At 39.3% G+C, this 14,114-nt stretch overlaps 2 protein-coding genes across 6 annotated transcripts in view; one reads left to right on the forward strand and one right to left on the reverse strand.

The window, feature by feature from the left end:
- sema5ba (sema domain, seven thrombospondin repeats (type 1 and type 1-like), transmembrane domain (TM) and short cytoplasmic domain, (semaphorin) 5Ba) overlaps window positions 1–9,270 on the reverse strand; it is a 193,478-nt gene extending 184,208 nt beyond the window's left edge. Inside the window, exon 1 of one of the 5 annotated variants that reach the window (XM_042002779.1) lies at window positions 7,539–7,842. The gene's annotated coding sequence lies outside the window, so the exon portion shown is untranslated. Of the gene's footprint in view, window positions 1–7,538; window positions 7,843–9,200 lie in introns of those variants that run through there. The other 4 variants (XM_042002774.1, XM_042002776.1, XM_042002773.1 and 1 more) reach the window with 4 other exon arrangements.
- A 50-nt stretch (window positions 9,271–9,320) lies between these two features.
- pdia5 (protein disulfide isomerase family A, member 5) overlaps window positions 9,321–14,114 on the forward strand; it is a 53,635-nt gene continuing 48,841 nt past the window's right edge. The window contains exon 1 of the mRNA XM_042002781.1: window positions 9,321–9,443. Within this exon, the coding sequence (XP_041858715.1) occupies window positions 9,378–9,443 (66 nt within the window). The 5' untranslated portion in view covers window positions 9,321–9,377. The remainder of the gene's footprint in view (window positions 9,444–14,114) is intronic.

A 14,114-nucleotide genomic window follows, 5' to 3' on the forward strand; every position in this document is an offset into this window, starting at 1 on the left:
AGCTTGCTGTATTTTGCTGTATTTTATAAAATATGCAAATTTCCTTGAGAAGATTGACAGCAACCATGATTATTTAAGCACATCAACATAACACTCAACAGCAAGTCACAAATGCTTTTTCAGTGTAAGATATGTTCCGAAATAATGCATATCATGCACACCATTATCAGATCATGGAAGAAATACAGCGTAAAATATTTTGAGGCTCCTTATCTTAACAGAAAGATAAGCTTAATGCAAAGAAGGAGTAACAGTAGAACACAATGACCAAAAACCATAAAAACAGTATCTGTGTATGACTGTGCATTTGATCTTGCAGGTGCTACATCTCATTCTTCACTGGTGAGTTTCAAATGGTCCAGAAGTTTAAAGGTTATTTCTACAGCTCAGCTTTTTAGTGTTACATGTCAAGGGAAGATGCACTAAAAGTTCCCAAAGAATATCCTGTTTTGTGCAAGTCCTGTTCTGCTAGAGATCTTATTACCACAGAAAAAAAGGATGGAAAAAAGGGTTTTTTTTTTTTCATTAATGGATCTCACTGACAGCAACTTAACTTTTCCTGTTTTTTTTTCCTGCTTTCTTCTGCTTTGTTCAGAAGAAGCACCAAAAGTTCTAGGTATTTGTGTGAGTAAAGTGTACAAAGACCCAAACAGATGTTTTTTCAAATGTTTACATAAATGACTAAACTAAAAAGCAGGAGAAAAAGTATTTTAAGTGTATAAAAATGAGCGCATCTACCCCGACACCTGTGGCTGTCAGGAGAACTTAAAAAAAAAGAAATTGTTTGTTACAAGCTTAGGTTGCATCACGTTTCGAGCCACAATCTGACTGAGGGACAACTGTACTGAATCATATTTAGTGCAGAAAATTCATTAGTCTCATGCTGCAAATCACAGCCTGACATGCGGCTGTCCAATTATACATTCTACAGGAATGGAGAGGCCAGCTGCCTGCTTTCAACAACTGCTGATTACCAGGCCATTAAGGAAAAACTATACAATGCCAAAGCAGACACACATATGCATGAATGTTTAAATGCTCACGTGTTTACAAACAAACAAACAAGCAGGCACATTCACAAACACCGGATTGCTGACCAGCAAAGATACATTGGCTGAACTCTCTAATGAACCACTTAAAAAAAAGCTATCAGAAGCAGTTAATCAAAGTCTAAAAACGGAAAGCCAAGAAAACCTTCCGTAAGCACATCGGGAACTCTGATCTGCTTTTGCTAATGGCCTCCAAACCCACTGGTACTGTTAACTCATGAGTTCTGCAATGTCAAATAATTCATAAACCATATTATAAAGTCACTCCATTTCATAAGTACATATAAATATATAATTAGATAAATCTCTTACAAGTTGCTGCTGTATCTTAATCCCAGTATTGTTTGGAAGACCTATTATTTCACAAAGCACAAACTCTAGAAATAAGTTAAGGTCTATTCATGTGACTCTGTCTGGAAAAGATTTTACCATTTTAGAGGGGAAGTCAGGGTTAAAAAATGAGCCTTATTCCATTAGGAGAGTTTCTAAAAGCAGCACACAATGGATCTTTTCAAATTGAAATAGGTGATTGAGAGGAATGCTGAGGATTCAAGGATAAAATGAGAATTTAATGAAGCAACGTATCAGAGTGTATAATAAGAAATAAAAGTAGGACTTAAGACTAATAGGACTTCCACTTACAAATTTAACATCATATTTGTTCATCCAAAAACCTGGGAGACTAAATAAAAAGCAGTGTGAAAAAATAAATCACTGTGCACACAACAAATGAAAAATCTTCCACACAGGCACGAGAGACCACAAATAAAATAGTTTTGATCATATCTGTGCTGTGGATTAACAGTCACCTCAGTTCATTGAGACACCTACGAGAATTGGCAGAAACTTTTCAGACAGCTCTCTTCACCACCTACATGAAATCCAAATGAGGGAATATCTTTTGACAGATTTTTTCTCATTCCTGCGGTAAAGTTTGAAATTGGAAAGCAGAGTAAAGCTGCTGGAGCAGCCCCACCTGGAGCAGTGCCTTTGGCACTTTATTAATCCTTAAATTTTTCACCTGTCTCATCAGTGATTCCCCTACCATTATATTACGAGGGCGCCCCACCCCACCCCCTCCTTCCCAAGGTCAAGTTAATTTTATCCTCTCCTCACTATGTCACACTTCTGGTCCCTAAACCTACAGGTAACCAACAGAGTGAAACAAAGCTGAAAAATGTTTCTATCTAAGTAGATATAGGTCTCATGATACACTCATTTGACTTATTTCTCTGCACATGAAGACCTTTTCATTTACCAGAACATTTGCTCCTATTGTCCAATGTAGTCTGAGACACACAAGGTCACACATTCAGAGTGCACAGATTGTAAAGTTACAGCAAAACTATTATTTCTGACACTGAATCACTTATCCTTCATCTTACATCTGGAGTACCTGCAGACTCCAGGGGTAGAACTTTTGTTACATCTTCTAACTGCCATGTTTTTATGACTTCAATTCAATGAATGTCAAGCATTTAACAATTTTTTCAATTATAACATGACATTTCTTTTTTTATGTATAAACATACAGATAGATCGTAAAATGAAGCAGCAGTTCAGAAGCAAACAGGAACAGGAACAATGTTCCCACCATCACCACAATGGGCTCAACACCCATCTTCCAACCCACATCGAGCCTTGAATGAGCTCCTTCCTAAAGCTTCTGGGGGTTTTAACCATGCACCAGAGCATCAATGGAAATAGTGTGTGCCCCCCTCCTCTCTTTCTCCCACAATAGCCAAATCAACTGTGGGAGTACTTTCTCTTCCTTTTTCATTCTCACCCTGTTCAGACTTTGCCGGGGCTCAACAGAGCAGGGATGTGAGAGAAAAGGCACATGCCTTCACGTCCGATTCGCATGCACACAAAAAGAAAAATCAGATTGCTCAGACATGCACGCATGCGCACATATATGAATGAGCGCATGCTTGCCCACTGCGCCCACTCTCACACACCTTCTGTAAGACCAAGGGGGGTTGACAATGGGAATGTGTGAGAAGGAAAAAAAAATCGCTAAATGATTTTTATGTTGTAAAGAAAGCACTTTCTTTTTAAAACCCATCCTTCGTGGTGTGGCTGCAGGAGTATAAAGCCATTAAAATAGTGCTGCCACAAATTACTGTTGTCCATAAAGAATACTCATATTTTATTGATTCAGTCAGTCAATAATTTATCTTAACGCCAAATCCTTCAGATTGCTTGCTAACTGTAGCCACAACAAAAAGAAAAATGTTTCAAGATAAATTCCCAAACATAGAGCTATAACAAATCTCTTTCTGCTGTGCAAACTGTTTGCAGTCTTGATCTCTATCCTTCTTATTTGTTAAGATACAGGAGTGACAGCATAGGAAAGTGGTATACAAAGAAGATAATGTTACAGAGACAAATTGAGACTGTTGGGCCGGATCAAGTGTTAATTAGCAGGGTTACAGACAGAGAGCAGGGACGTCTCTTCCTTATCAGATTTCACAGACAGAGAGGTTGCATGTCTAGGTGGAGAAAGGCCAGGTTACACAGCGAGACCGTGAGTGAAGGCCACGCCAAGTGCACTCTGCATTCAGACACAATGAGATCCTGGGAGGCTGAGGGGACTCAGACAGACATTGTGGAATTATTCATTTCAACCCACTGGCTCAGACCGCCGACCTCCCGCTCAAATTGTCTGGTTATCACGAGTGCACGTTCGCCCTCAGCACAAAAGGACTGAAGCCAAATCAAATGCAGATTCTCATCAAGTTGCTGTTGTGGTGAGTCAGAGTGTATTTGTTGCCGAGAGTAAAATTGGCCACAGACTGCTCTACCACCCATCAAAAACACACACACACAAACAGAAAAAAAAAACAAAAACAAAAAAAAAAAAAAAAAAAAAAAGAACAAGCCTCAGTCAAATGTGCATGCTGAAAAATAGCTCAGAAGGTGCCTCAATTCAGATTAAATGAGAGGTGCTCAGGCACAGGACCTTCATCAGGCATCACAATTTGTGTGAATAGAAAATGACGACATTTATGTTAGTGTCATGGGACAATACAATGACATTCAGGTGCAGATTCAACCGAGCTTTTTGTATTCCCTGAATAAAGACCACAGTGAATACTGAGGCGAAGGCTGCCACCTCAAGTCACAGCGCCCGAAGCTGTGATTTCAATCCTGGCATTATATTTACACACCAGAGAGCCACAGACACTTCAGTGTGGCTGCAGCATCCTGAATGTGTAGAGCCACTTTAAGGAAACATCTCTGTGTGTCTCTTCCCCGTCCTTGAAACATCTTTACAAAAACACAGTATGTTTCCTTCTCTCCCTGCGTGTTGACAGTCTTGTTTTTCCTCTGTGCACCCTGACCTAATTACCATGTGAATCCTGCTCAAGAAGGCCACTTTAAAAGTCTAATACTCTTCCTCACTTTCGCATACAAACTTCAGGTTTGCGCCGTCTAGAAAATCTCACCATAAATTTTTTGTTTCCCCAACTCTATTAAAAACAAAGAGCGTGAGGTCTCACAGCGCAGATCAACACTGAAACCCAGTTTGTTTGAGTGGCAACAGATGTTCTGTGGTTTGTTTGGCATGCATGAAAAGTTCAACTGTATAAAATATTTAAAGAAGAATCGGTTTCTGCTTTCTTCTTTGGTTTTGGCGAATAAAAACATTTACGTTATAATGACTAATCCAAGAAAACAATACTTTTCTATCAAATTTCTCTCCTAGTTCTTTTAGAAGTCCATATTCGGTCTGTAACAGGAAAGTGTGGCTCAATCATACTCCTTATCTGTATCCATCTGTTATCTCATCAGACAGACATTCTCACAGTGACACACACACACACTTGTGGAGGTCAGACCATATTGAGCAAGCCGCTACTTTTCTTTTGGCATTGTTCTTAGAAAGGTAACATCAGAGGAAGGAAAGGATAGATCCAGTTCTTCAGTCATTAAAATTCCATATTTGTTTGTCCCTCTCAAATGATGCCTAACAAGAAAATAACTGGTGGGACAGTTTCAAACGCATCATTAAAAATATGACGGAGAAGCACTGCTTCAGCTACACAACACTTATCTTATTTGTTAATGGCAATAAATTATTCATGTTGCCATCAGATGACATTAAGATACAGGCTCCTACGTATCACTGAAACAAACGTGCACTGTTCGACAAGGACATTACGGAGAGAAAAGAACTGGAAAGAAGGAGAAATTAAACAAAGAAATGGTCAAAGAGAATAGGAGGTGGGGGTCCAGTTTGGGTTTTGTTTTCTGCCCCCCCCCCCCCCCCCCCGCACACTCACACGCACACACACACACACACACACACACACACACACACACACACACACACACACACACACACACACACACACACACATCATGACCTGTCAAGAGCTCTCATAAGTTCATCAAAGATGAAAACCTGTTTTCCATTTGAAAGAACTGAACCAGGACACTAAAGTGGCTCCTCAAATAACAAAAGCGTTAATCATCCGTATGACAAGCATGTGGGTCTGACAAAACCTGTAAGAATATATGAATATCAATCAAGATGCTGGAGATATGGCAGATTTTTGCACGTGGTGATGAATGAATAAACTAAAAACAAAAGTCAAAGCAACCACTGTTTTGGACTCCACAGGAGATGGCAGAGGTAGTCCAGATATGAAACATGATTCAATTAAGTTGTCAGCATAGCGGGATGGAAACAAACCATATAATCTGTTACTGAATAACTAGCTGTCAAAAGATTTCAGGACAAACATTTCTTTGTCTACAGCAAAGAAAAATGGTTTAAAAACTCTAAAGCCAAAAAAATATATCACTGATGCAAAAAAACACTTTCAGTCTCAATTATATTTAAGAGCCATTTAAGTGTTGATGTTCAAAACATTAATGGATCACTGCTACAAATAGAAAAAAAGTGTTTTAAAAGCCATGTAGTGATGGTTGGAAATACCTTTAATTAATTAAATCAAGCAAATTTAATATTTTAAGCCCTGATAAACTGCCTGGAATGAAACAAATTTATCTGTAAGCTGTTCCCAGTAAACCGCCTGCGGATAAAACCATGTTTCAAAGGTGATTGAAATTGATTCAGCTGCAACAAAAAGTCACACGAGCATTTATCCATTAAAGCATTAACCTTACATTTTTGTCCTAAGCTGAATTAAAGCTGAACCTTTTGCTCCAGCAGAGATCAATTATGTAGTGAGGGCGAGCACAGCAAGGTCCAGCACATGATGCAACAGACTTCACCTGACAAGGTGTCATCACCGCTGTTCAGTGCTGCTCAACACTGCCCCCTGTTGCCCTGCAGCAGCACAGTCCGCTCCTATGACAATTCACCTCAAAATAATCAACATCAGGACATGTTCTGTTGTATCTTTTGTTCCAAATTTGCAGTCTGGAAAGCTCTCTTCTGGATATTTATTCCTCTTTTAGGATTCATGATAAGAGAAATCTGGAGTGCCCGTATCAGAGAGAAACGGAGAGGCAATTCATCCAACTGACAAGCTCATGAATAAAGACTTTCTGAGCTCATTTTTGAGTGTTATCACGCAGAATTACTTCCACGGCCGTTTGCTGGAATTTGAACAGAATTAGAAACAGATTTAGAAACAGATTTGATGTTGTGAGCAAGGTTTCACATTACCCGCGTAAAATCAGTTAGTCTGTTCATCAGAAATGATCAGCAATGAGGTCATTACTGGACGTTTCCAAGTGGACAAAAAACATCACAAACAGATGTCTAGAAAAAAAAAAGACTAAATATCTTTGTCTTAATTAGGTTTCCACTTTAAAAGGATTAAACAAATATTGATGGAGGAAAATAGTCTTAAATTGATGCATTGAACAGTCAAGTGCACCTTTGATGTTATTTCTAAACTTTAAATCGCCAATGGGGGACTATAAGAGCGTGTTGCACAAAGTAAGTTTGAGACGGTGCTAATGTGGCAGGCACAGGCAGCTCCTGCACAAATGCGCCTCTGATCCTGGGAAGAAACGTGAGTGGAAAGTAAAACTGGCGAGACATAAAGGCGCTGCTTCGAACAACATGTTTTATCAACAAGCAAATCACTTTGCCTGAAGCAGAGAAAGTAGACAAAATGTTGCGAAAAGTGCTAGACATTTAGAATATAAAATGGCACATTGCTCAAGTGCTGCTGTGTAAATGGTCCAAAGAGAAACGGACTCCACGGCATGGTTGAATAAGGCTCTAGCAGTAGCCAATCCATTACTGATGGAAGGTGCTTTAAAAAAAAAAGAGAGAAAGGGGGGGAGGAAAAAAAAAGGGGGGGGGGGGGGGTGCAAGGCTATCTTAGAAGCTTCATACAACCTGTTTAAAATAATGTACTATAATCAGGGTCGAATATTTTTTTCGCCTATATAGACAAAACTGAAGCAGGATACGAGGTGAACAACACACCCAAAAAGTGCTTTGTATTAGTTATGTCAGGTATCTGAAAGCAGAGAAAAGATGAAAAGTAATTTTTCTTTTACCTTCGAAGATGTTTGTATTCCCCAAGTAGAAAAAATGCTAGCACAAATAGAAGGACACAGTCAGTCCCGCTCTTTAAGCAGTAGAGGCAGAATAGAAACAGGTTCCGGCGTTGTTTCCTCAGCCGCTGCGCGTTCCTCTCCAAGCGACCTGCAGCCGACAACTGCGCTCTCTCCCTCACAGTCGAGCGATACCACCGGGTCGAGAGGGAATGGAGGGGGGAGCTGGTGGGGGAGAAGGAGCGAGGATGTGGGGGTGGGGGGAGTAAGATGGGCTTGATTTGCAAGCGCAATAGGGAGGAAGTGCGCACGGACACCCTGGAGAGCCTCGGGTTTGTTGCACCAGAGTCCGTCCAGAAAACACGCAGACCTGCGGAGTCTGGAGGGCTTGTGGGAAAGATTTGCCCCGCCTGCTGTACACTGGGACGCCACAGTCCCCTACCTGCTGTGTGTTTCTGTACAGGGGTAACCTGGCAATGCAACTCTACAGGGCATCAGGGTTTTTTCCTGATTTGAAAGCTCAAATAATGCTGTGCATATATGTTTACACTGTAGTGTTTATTTTCCTATTTATCTTGTCCTATTTATTTAAAAAAAGTATATTATATATTTTTTTATATTTGTTTTATACCTTTATAACGTAACGTCATTTTGTTGTTTCACTGCCTAATGACAACAAAGACTTTTATGTCCTATAACATCTTAAATATTTACAATAAGGAGTCTGAACAAGTATAACGATCTTGAAAATCAACATTTACTCTTCAACACAGTCTGAACCCTGATTCCTAACCCTGGTCCTCAAAGACCACTATCCTGCAGGTAGATGTCTGGTGCATCTGGTGCAACACACCTGATTCAAATTAAATAGATCCCTGAAAAGCTCTGCAGAACGCTGCTAATGAGCCATTAATTTGAGTTAGGTGTGTTGAAGCAAGGAAACGTCACAACTCTGCGAGACAGTCGGCCTTTAGGACTAGAGCTGGGGATCCCTGCATGCTCTAAGACACATTATGAAGTTAGGCAAGCCTCTCTTAATAAATCAACTTCAAGTAATCCATTGCAGCTGCTCATGTTTGCTACAAAGACCAAATAAGTAAATAAATAAAATAAAATAAAATAAAATAAAGTGAACACTTAAATCCGGTTTCTAGACCTTTACACCATCTTTCTGTGTGCCAACAAACTCATTTTTAAATGTTGCTGATGGCATGCAAGGCACTAAATAGTTATAGACTAGACCTGATCTGCTGACACCATATGGGACTTCTAAGATCATTTGGGACAAGTTTACTCTTTCCATCCTGAATTTAGCTTTGCAATACCTGTAACCACTGATTTTCAGTCCAGTGCTTAGTTTATTTCAGTCTCTCTCTCTACACACACACACAAATAAATATATAAATATATATATATATATATATATATACACACACACACACACAAAATATGGGTCTAATGGACTAAGTCCCGCATAAAACAGATGCCGTGGAGCACATTTCATCAAACCAAATTTCCAAGAGGAACAAGTCGAATTGAGAGATCTAAGTAAGTGCCATTCAATCACCAGCCAATTTACTAATTACTCTCTAGTCTAATTAACTGTCTTGCAATATGGCTGCAATACGCTGATAAAAACGAAATAATATCGACTAGAGTACTTACATTCATTGTTACCCTGAAAACACGAAGCGAAGTGGTCCTTGGCTGATTGGAAGCATCAGGTGCACTACCGTTCCTTGATTGTCAATCAGAACAACATTTCCCAGGGAGCTTTGCGACTTGGCCAAGAATCCGTGGAAAACCGAATGCGCCTGCGTAACCAGACGTGGCAGCGGCATCATGGCCTCTTGGAACTGCAACGGGAGTCAGATGAGAGAGGCGAAAATGTTCATGCTGGTGCTGCTGGTGAGTCGAATGAACCTCAATTGTGTTTCATTTAAAATTGGAGCGGTGTTATGTGCCATTCCGGTGTTTGTGCCTTGTATTTATTTGTTTTTCAACAGCGGGGTAAAAACGAAAATAAAAAAATAAATCTGAATTGCTCTTCACCACGTCTCCTTAGCCTGGCCGTGCAGGAGCTGCAGGAGGGAAGTTGACAGCCCTTGGCTGAACTTGGTGCCCAGCCATAATGAGCTTCTGATAACGCGGAGCTACCGTGTTTGCTGTGGAGCCGTTAATGTCACAGGTGTTATTTACTAGGTGTATACATAAAGCCTTGTTTTGGCCAACGGTCGCCTAGCATGTCGTCTCCGGTGTCTGCGCCAGCTTACGTCCAGTGACAACAGTAAAGTAAGGAGAGCTTGACCAATTTAGATAATGAATGTGTACTTTCTTTGTTGTGGTGGTATTCTTGTGTGCATTTGAGTTATGGAAGCAATACCAACAGTGTTAGTTACTCGTGTGTTCAGCCATTCTGGCTTGTAAAGGGGAATTGAAAGTTCTTAACTTCTATAACTTGTTTGAAAGTGTTCATGTTCTGGTGGACATGAGCATGCTGCTGTGCAGTAGGATTAAAGAGATGGGGCTTTTGGGGAGCATTGCAATAGTCCTGACTTCGTGACTGCGTGGAGAACTGCTGTTCAAGCAGTATAAACAGAAACTTTACTAATTGAAAATGGCTGTTTTGTACAATAAACTATAAAATAGGTGAGAAAATGGTAAACACTGACCATCTGAGATTTCAAGTGGGTCTTTTATCACTTTGCTTCATAATTAAACTCAAAAGTTTGAATTTTCTAATTGAGATTTTCTTAAATCGTAATGATAAATGACTAACCAGTTAATGTTCTAAATACAAGGCCCACTTCTGTAGTTATTTAAACATCTTTATTTTATTATCTATCTAAGTCTTCCTTCTGAGAATATATTAGGCTTGTGTTCAGGTTTAGAAAAAGGTGTCCAAAGCACAATGCTGGAAAGAAAGAGGATGGGCTTGATTTATAACCTAAAAGGAGGACATTGCTGCAAAGTGCAGTGCTGCACAGCTTTTAATGGTTAGAGCCAAAATTTTAACCTAAATTAGAATTAGCTAAATCAGATTGCCCTACATCCAGCTGATTTAAGACCTATGAAACAACCCAAAACTCACAGGAGGGTTTGCGTATCTGATCCGGTTTGGGAGCACCTTGGCGAGAAACTGGAAAATGATGCTGAGCAGAAGGATAGATGGAACACCCAGCTTAATCAGTTCCCGTAGTAACCCAAGCTAATAAAATAAGACAGTTGTCTTCGTTTATTTGTAAAGCACAAACTGAGAGCTTTTCAATGTTCTTTAAAAAATAGTGATTAAGTTTTATATTATGAGTCATATTCAACCAAAACATGTGCATATACATAATTAGCACACTGAACACAACAATAAAGACACATTAGTAAAAACAGATTTTTAATTGAAAGTACACTGTGAATGTTCAAGTTACATTTTACGCTTTCAGAAATAAGTGCAAGACAATTAGTACCATGGCATATCGTTTTAGACCGCCATTTAACTCTGACACGGATCCCTTCCTGCTCTGCTTCCTGTTGTGCAGAAGCACAGATGGGCTGAACTGGTACTAAGGTGTTTCTGCAAACTGAACTCTGTATGCTTTTGGGCTGTGGCACTATTTGTTATCTTGGCAATGTGCCACAGCTGCTTGGAATTGAAGGTCAGCCTTGAACATGAAGTTAAAGTCTTCGCTCCAAGCTGTAATTTGACAGGGTTTAGATTATATATGTACACACTGTAATTTCTCTCTGGGATAAATAGTCTTCGTTAACAGATGGTGTAGAAATTTGTAACCCTTTTACACGTTCTGCCCCAATTTGAAGGAAGCTAATTTAATAGGACAAGATAACCTTCGATAAATACTTTCTGTCAATATTTGGTTGTTAATCCTTTTATATACAGTGAGTCTTCAGAGTCTGAAGTCTCTGATCCACTTCTGGATTTCAGTAACCACCAAGTCAGCTGCAAAAAAAAAAAAAAAAAAAAGACAAACTGTAAATTAAAATACAGAATTTAAAAAGGATCTCTTAGGCTCTTTGGATATTTCTCTTTTTAAATATTTCATTAACCAAATGTTTAAAAATGGTTAAAAATATCTTACAGGTAGATTCACTGTACTGTGTGAATAAATGCATGTTTGTCATGGGTTTTGTTCAAGAAGTAATTCTGCTTGGGGATGTGATAAACCACTGCATCCCTCCACCCCCCCACCCCCCCTTTTTTTTAAAGAGGGCAGCTGTCTGGGTGGTAGAGGCCTGCCTGTCAAAACAATTTAATCCAAAACCCCCTTTATACACATGCACACACTCACCCACACACACACACATTGAAGTATTTGGTTTATTTGCCTCTGGCTGGTAACCTCCAAACTATTGTCTCCCTGTCAGTGATATATCTTTTTTTCAGGCCAGAATAATAAATAATCAATATGTGCAAGACTGCCTGATTTCAGGATTTTTTTTATTCACCAATTAACAGAGTAATTAGTATAGTCTCTATTATATTCATGTTCCTCATTGATGTGTCCTCTAATAAACTATATTTTGTGGCATTTACAGGGATCTGCAGGCCCTTAGAATGTTGTTTGCATGCACATGGTCAAATCTAAATGTCCCCCAATGTAAGTTTTTTTAAATTACCAGTTTGTTACACTCTTGAGAGCTTCAGGTCAACATTATGTCCACATACTTCTAAAAAATAGAATAGATGAATCAGTTCTTTTTCTGTATTTGCTTCCTTCTGCTCTGGAGAATGGGAGCTGGAGCCTATCAGGTGTGATTGTGCAAAGGGTGCGGTGCAACCTGGACAGTACATGGTCAGTCACATCTCCTGGAGACATTCATACAATCAGATGCTCTCATACCTTCATCCAGTTAAGAATCACTAGACTGACATGGATGTTTTTTTTTATTTTATTTTAGAGCTTTTAAATCTGTACTCACCATGTACCTGGCCTTTAGTTTGGCTGCAAATTGTAGTATGAATGCAACTATAGCTGACTTTTTATAAAAGAGAATTTTTAAAGGGAAAACTTCTATAGCAGCTCCAAGATGTTCAGTACCTGGGCTAAACAATGTTTCTGTTCAACTGAATAAGTCTGTATGAAATTTTCTCCAGATTTGTTCGGTCTTTTTCAGGCTGTGTCCCTTAAGGTTTCAGATGTTCTCTTGTTATGGTGAAACCAGCTCATGTGGTTCTATACTTTTTGCTTTGTGATAAGCATATCAAAGCCCACATTTGCTGAGAATTGTTTGAATTTATTAATTTTTTAGCACTTGTAACATATCAGCATATTGCAAGTTTGAAAATCACCAAAGAGCAATCATATACTTTAATGTTGCTGTGTGTACTATTTCTTATGGTCAGTCACCCCTTTGTTTCGAAAATGTCAAACTAAACACACTATTAGTCAAAAAGCTGCTAAATAAGATGTTCTCTGCTGACTCGGAAACTGTCCACACTTTCAGTGGTTTGTTGCAGCATTTCAAGTCAGTAGATGTTAATTCAGATTTACTGTTGTAACAATTGCAGTGATGAACAGAGACAACATAACTTTGCATCCACTGGGCAAGACAAGTTATTCTGGCATCTAAGCTCATCTAGACACCAGTTAGAAATAATGTGTTTACTTGGAATATATTGGTTATGTTAACTCACAGGGCCAGTTCAAAAAGTTTAATACAAATAAAAGCTATCCGAATTTGGGAATCCCATTTTTCAGGATTGCGGATCATGTAATCCAGTTTACTTTTATCCCTGATCCAAATCTGTATGACTTCCTATCGGAGCCACAACAAATATAAAACGACTCCATTAACAACTACATTCTGGATATCCTGAAAACGTCTTCATGAAGGCGCAGTGTCCTTTTCTGTGACAATGTGAATTATGCACCGGAGCCCCATGCGGAGGTACCGGACCAATCTCCGGCATTCTGTCAGAATGAGGGACGGACTGGAAGTGTAGGGAGGGATGCAATCGTTAGACATTATTTCTGACAGGTCCTGTTCTGATTATGCAGTGCTGATTGACAGGAAAATCTGTTATTTTATGTGTGGTTGTTATTGAATTTGTTTGGGGGTTTATTTCCACGGGGACAAGATGAAGTTATGTTTTTAGTTGTGCTGTACTATACTGACAGGCTTAATAGGTAGCCTATGCTACTTTATCCCTATAACGGTTAAATAAGTCAGGTACAACATATAAATATTAGCATATGCACTGACTGAAAAGATACTATTGTTTGTTCAAATCTGAGGTTGTACCGCTGTTTCCTACTGAAATCTGCCTTGAAATCCTGCCTTCTGTTGGGATCAGGGTATTATAACCAAATAACCCAAACTAACAACCAGGAATGGATTACATGATCTCCCAGGATTTTAATTGCAGGTATCTGAAATGTGATTTATGCAAAAGTTGCTCACTCCTCTTGATCAGAGTAATCTGTTTGTGTTATCAAATGCTGCATAGCCTCCTTACAGTCAGTCTGTCCACGCACAGTAACGTGCCTGACTGGTTCATTAGTCAGAGGAAAGTGAAAGCAACCGTTTGACAAACACTGTTGTGTGATTTGTGCTGATTCATTACAG

The sequence above is a fragment of the Melanotaenia boesemani genome, chromosome 12 (assembly GCF_017639745.1).
Source record: "Melanotaenia boesemani isolate fMelBoe1 chromosome 12, fMelBoe1.pri, whole genome shotgun sequence".
Taxonomy (NCBI): Eukaryota; Metazoa; Chordata; class Actinopteri; order Atheriniformes; family Melanotaeniidae; genus Melanotaenia; species Melanotaenia boesemani.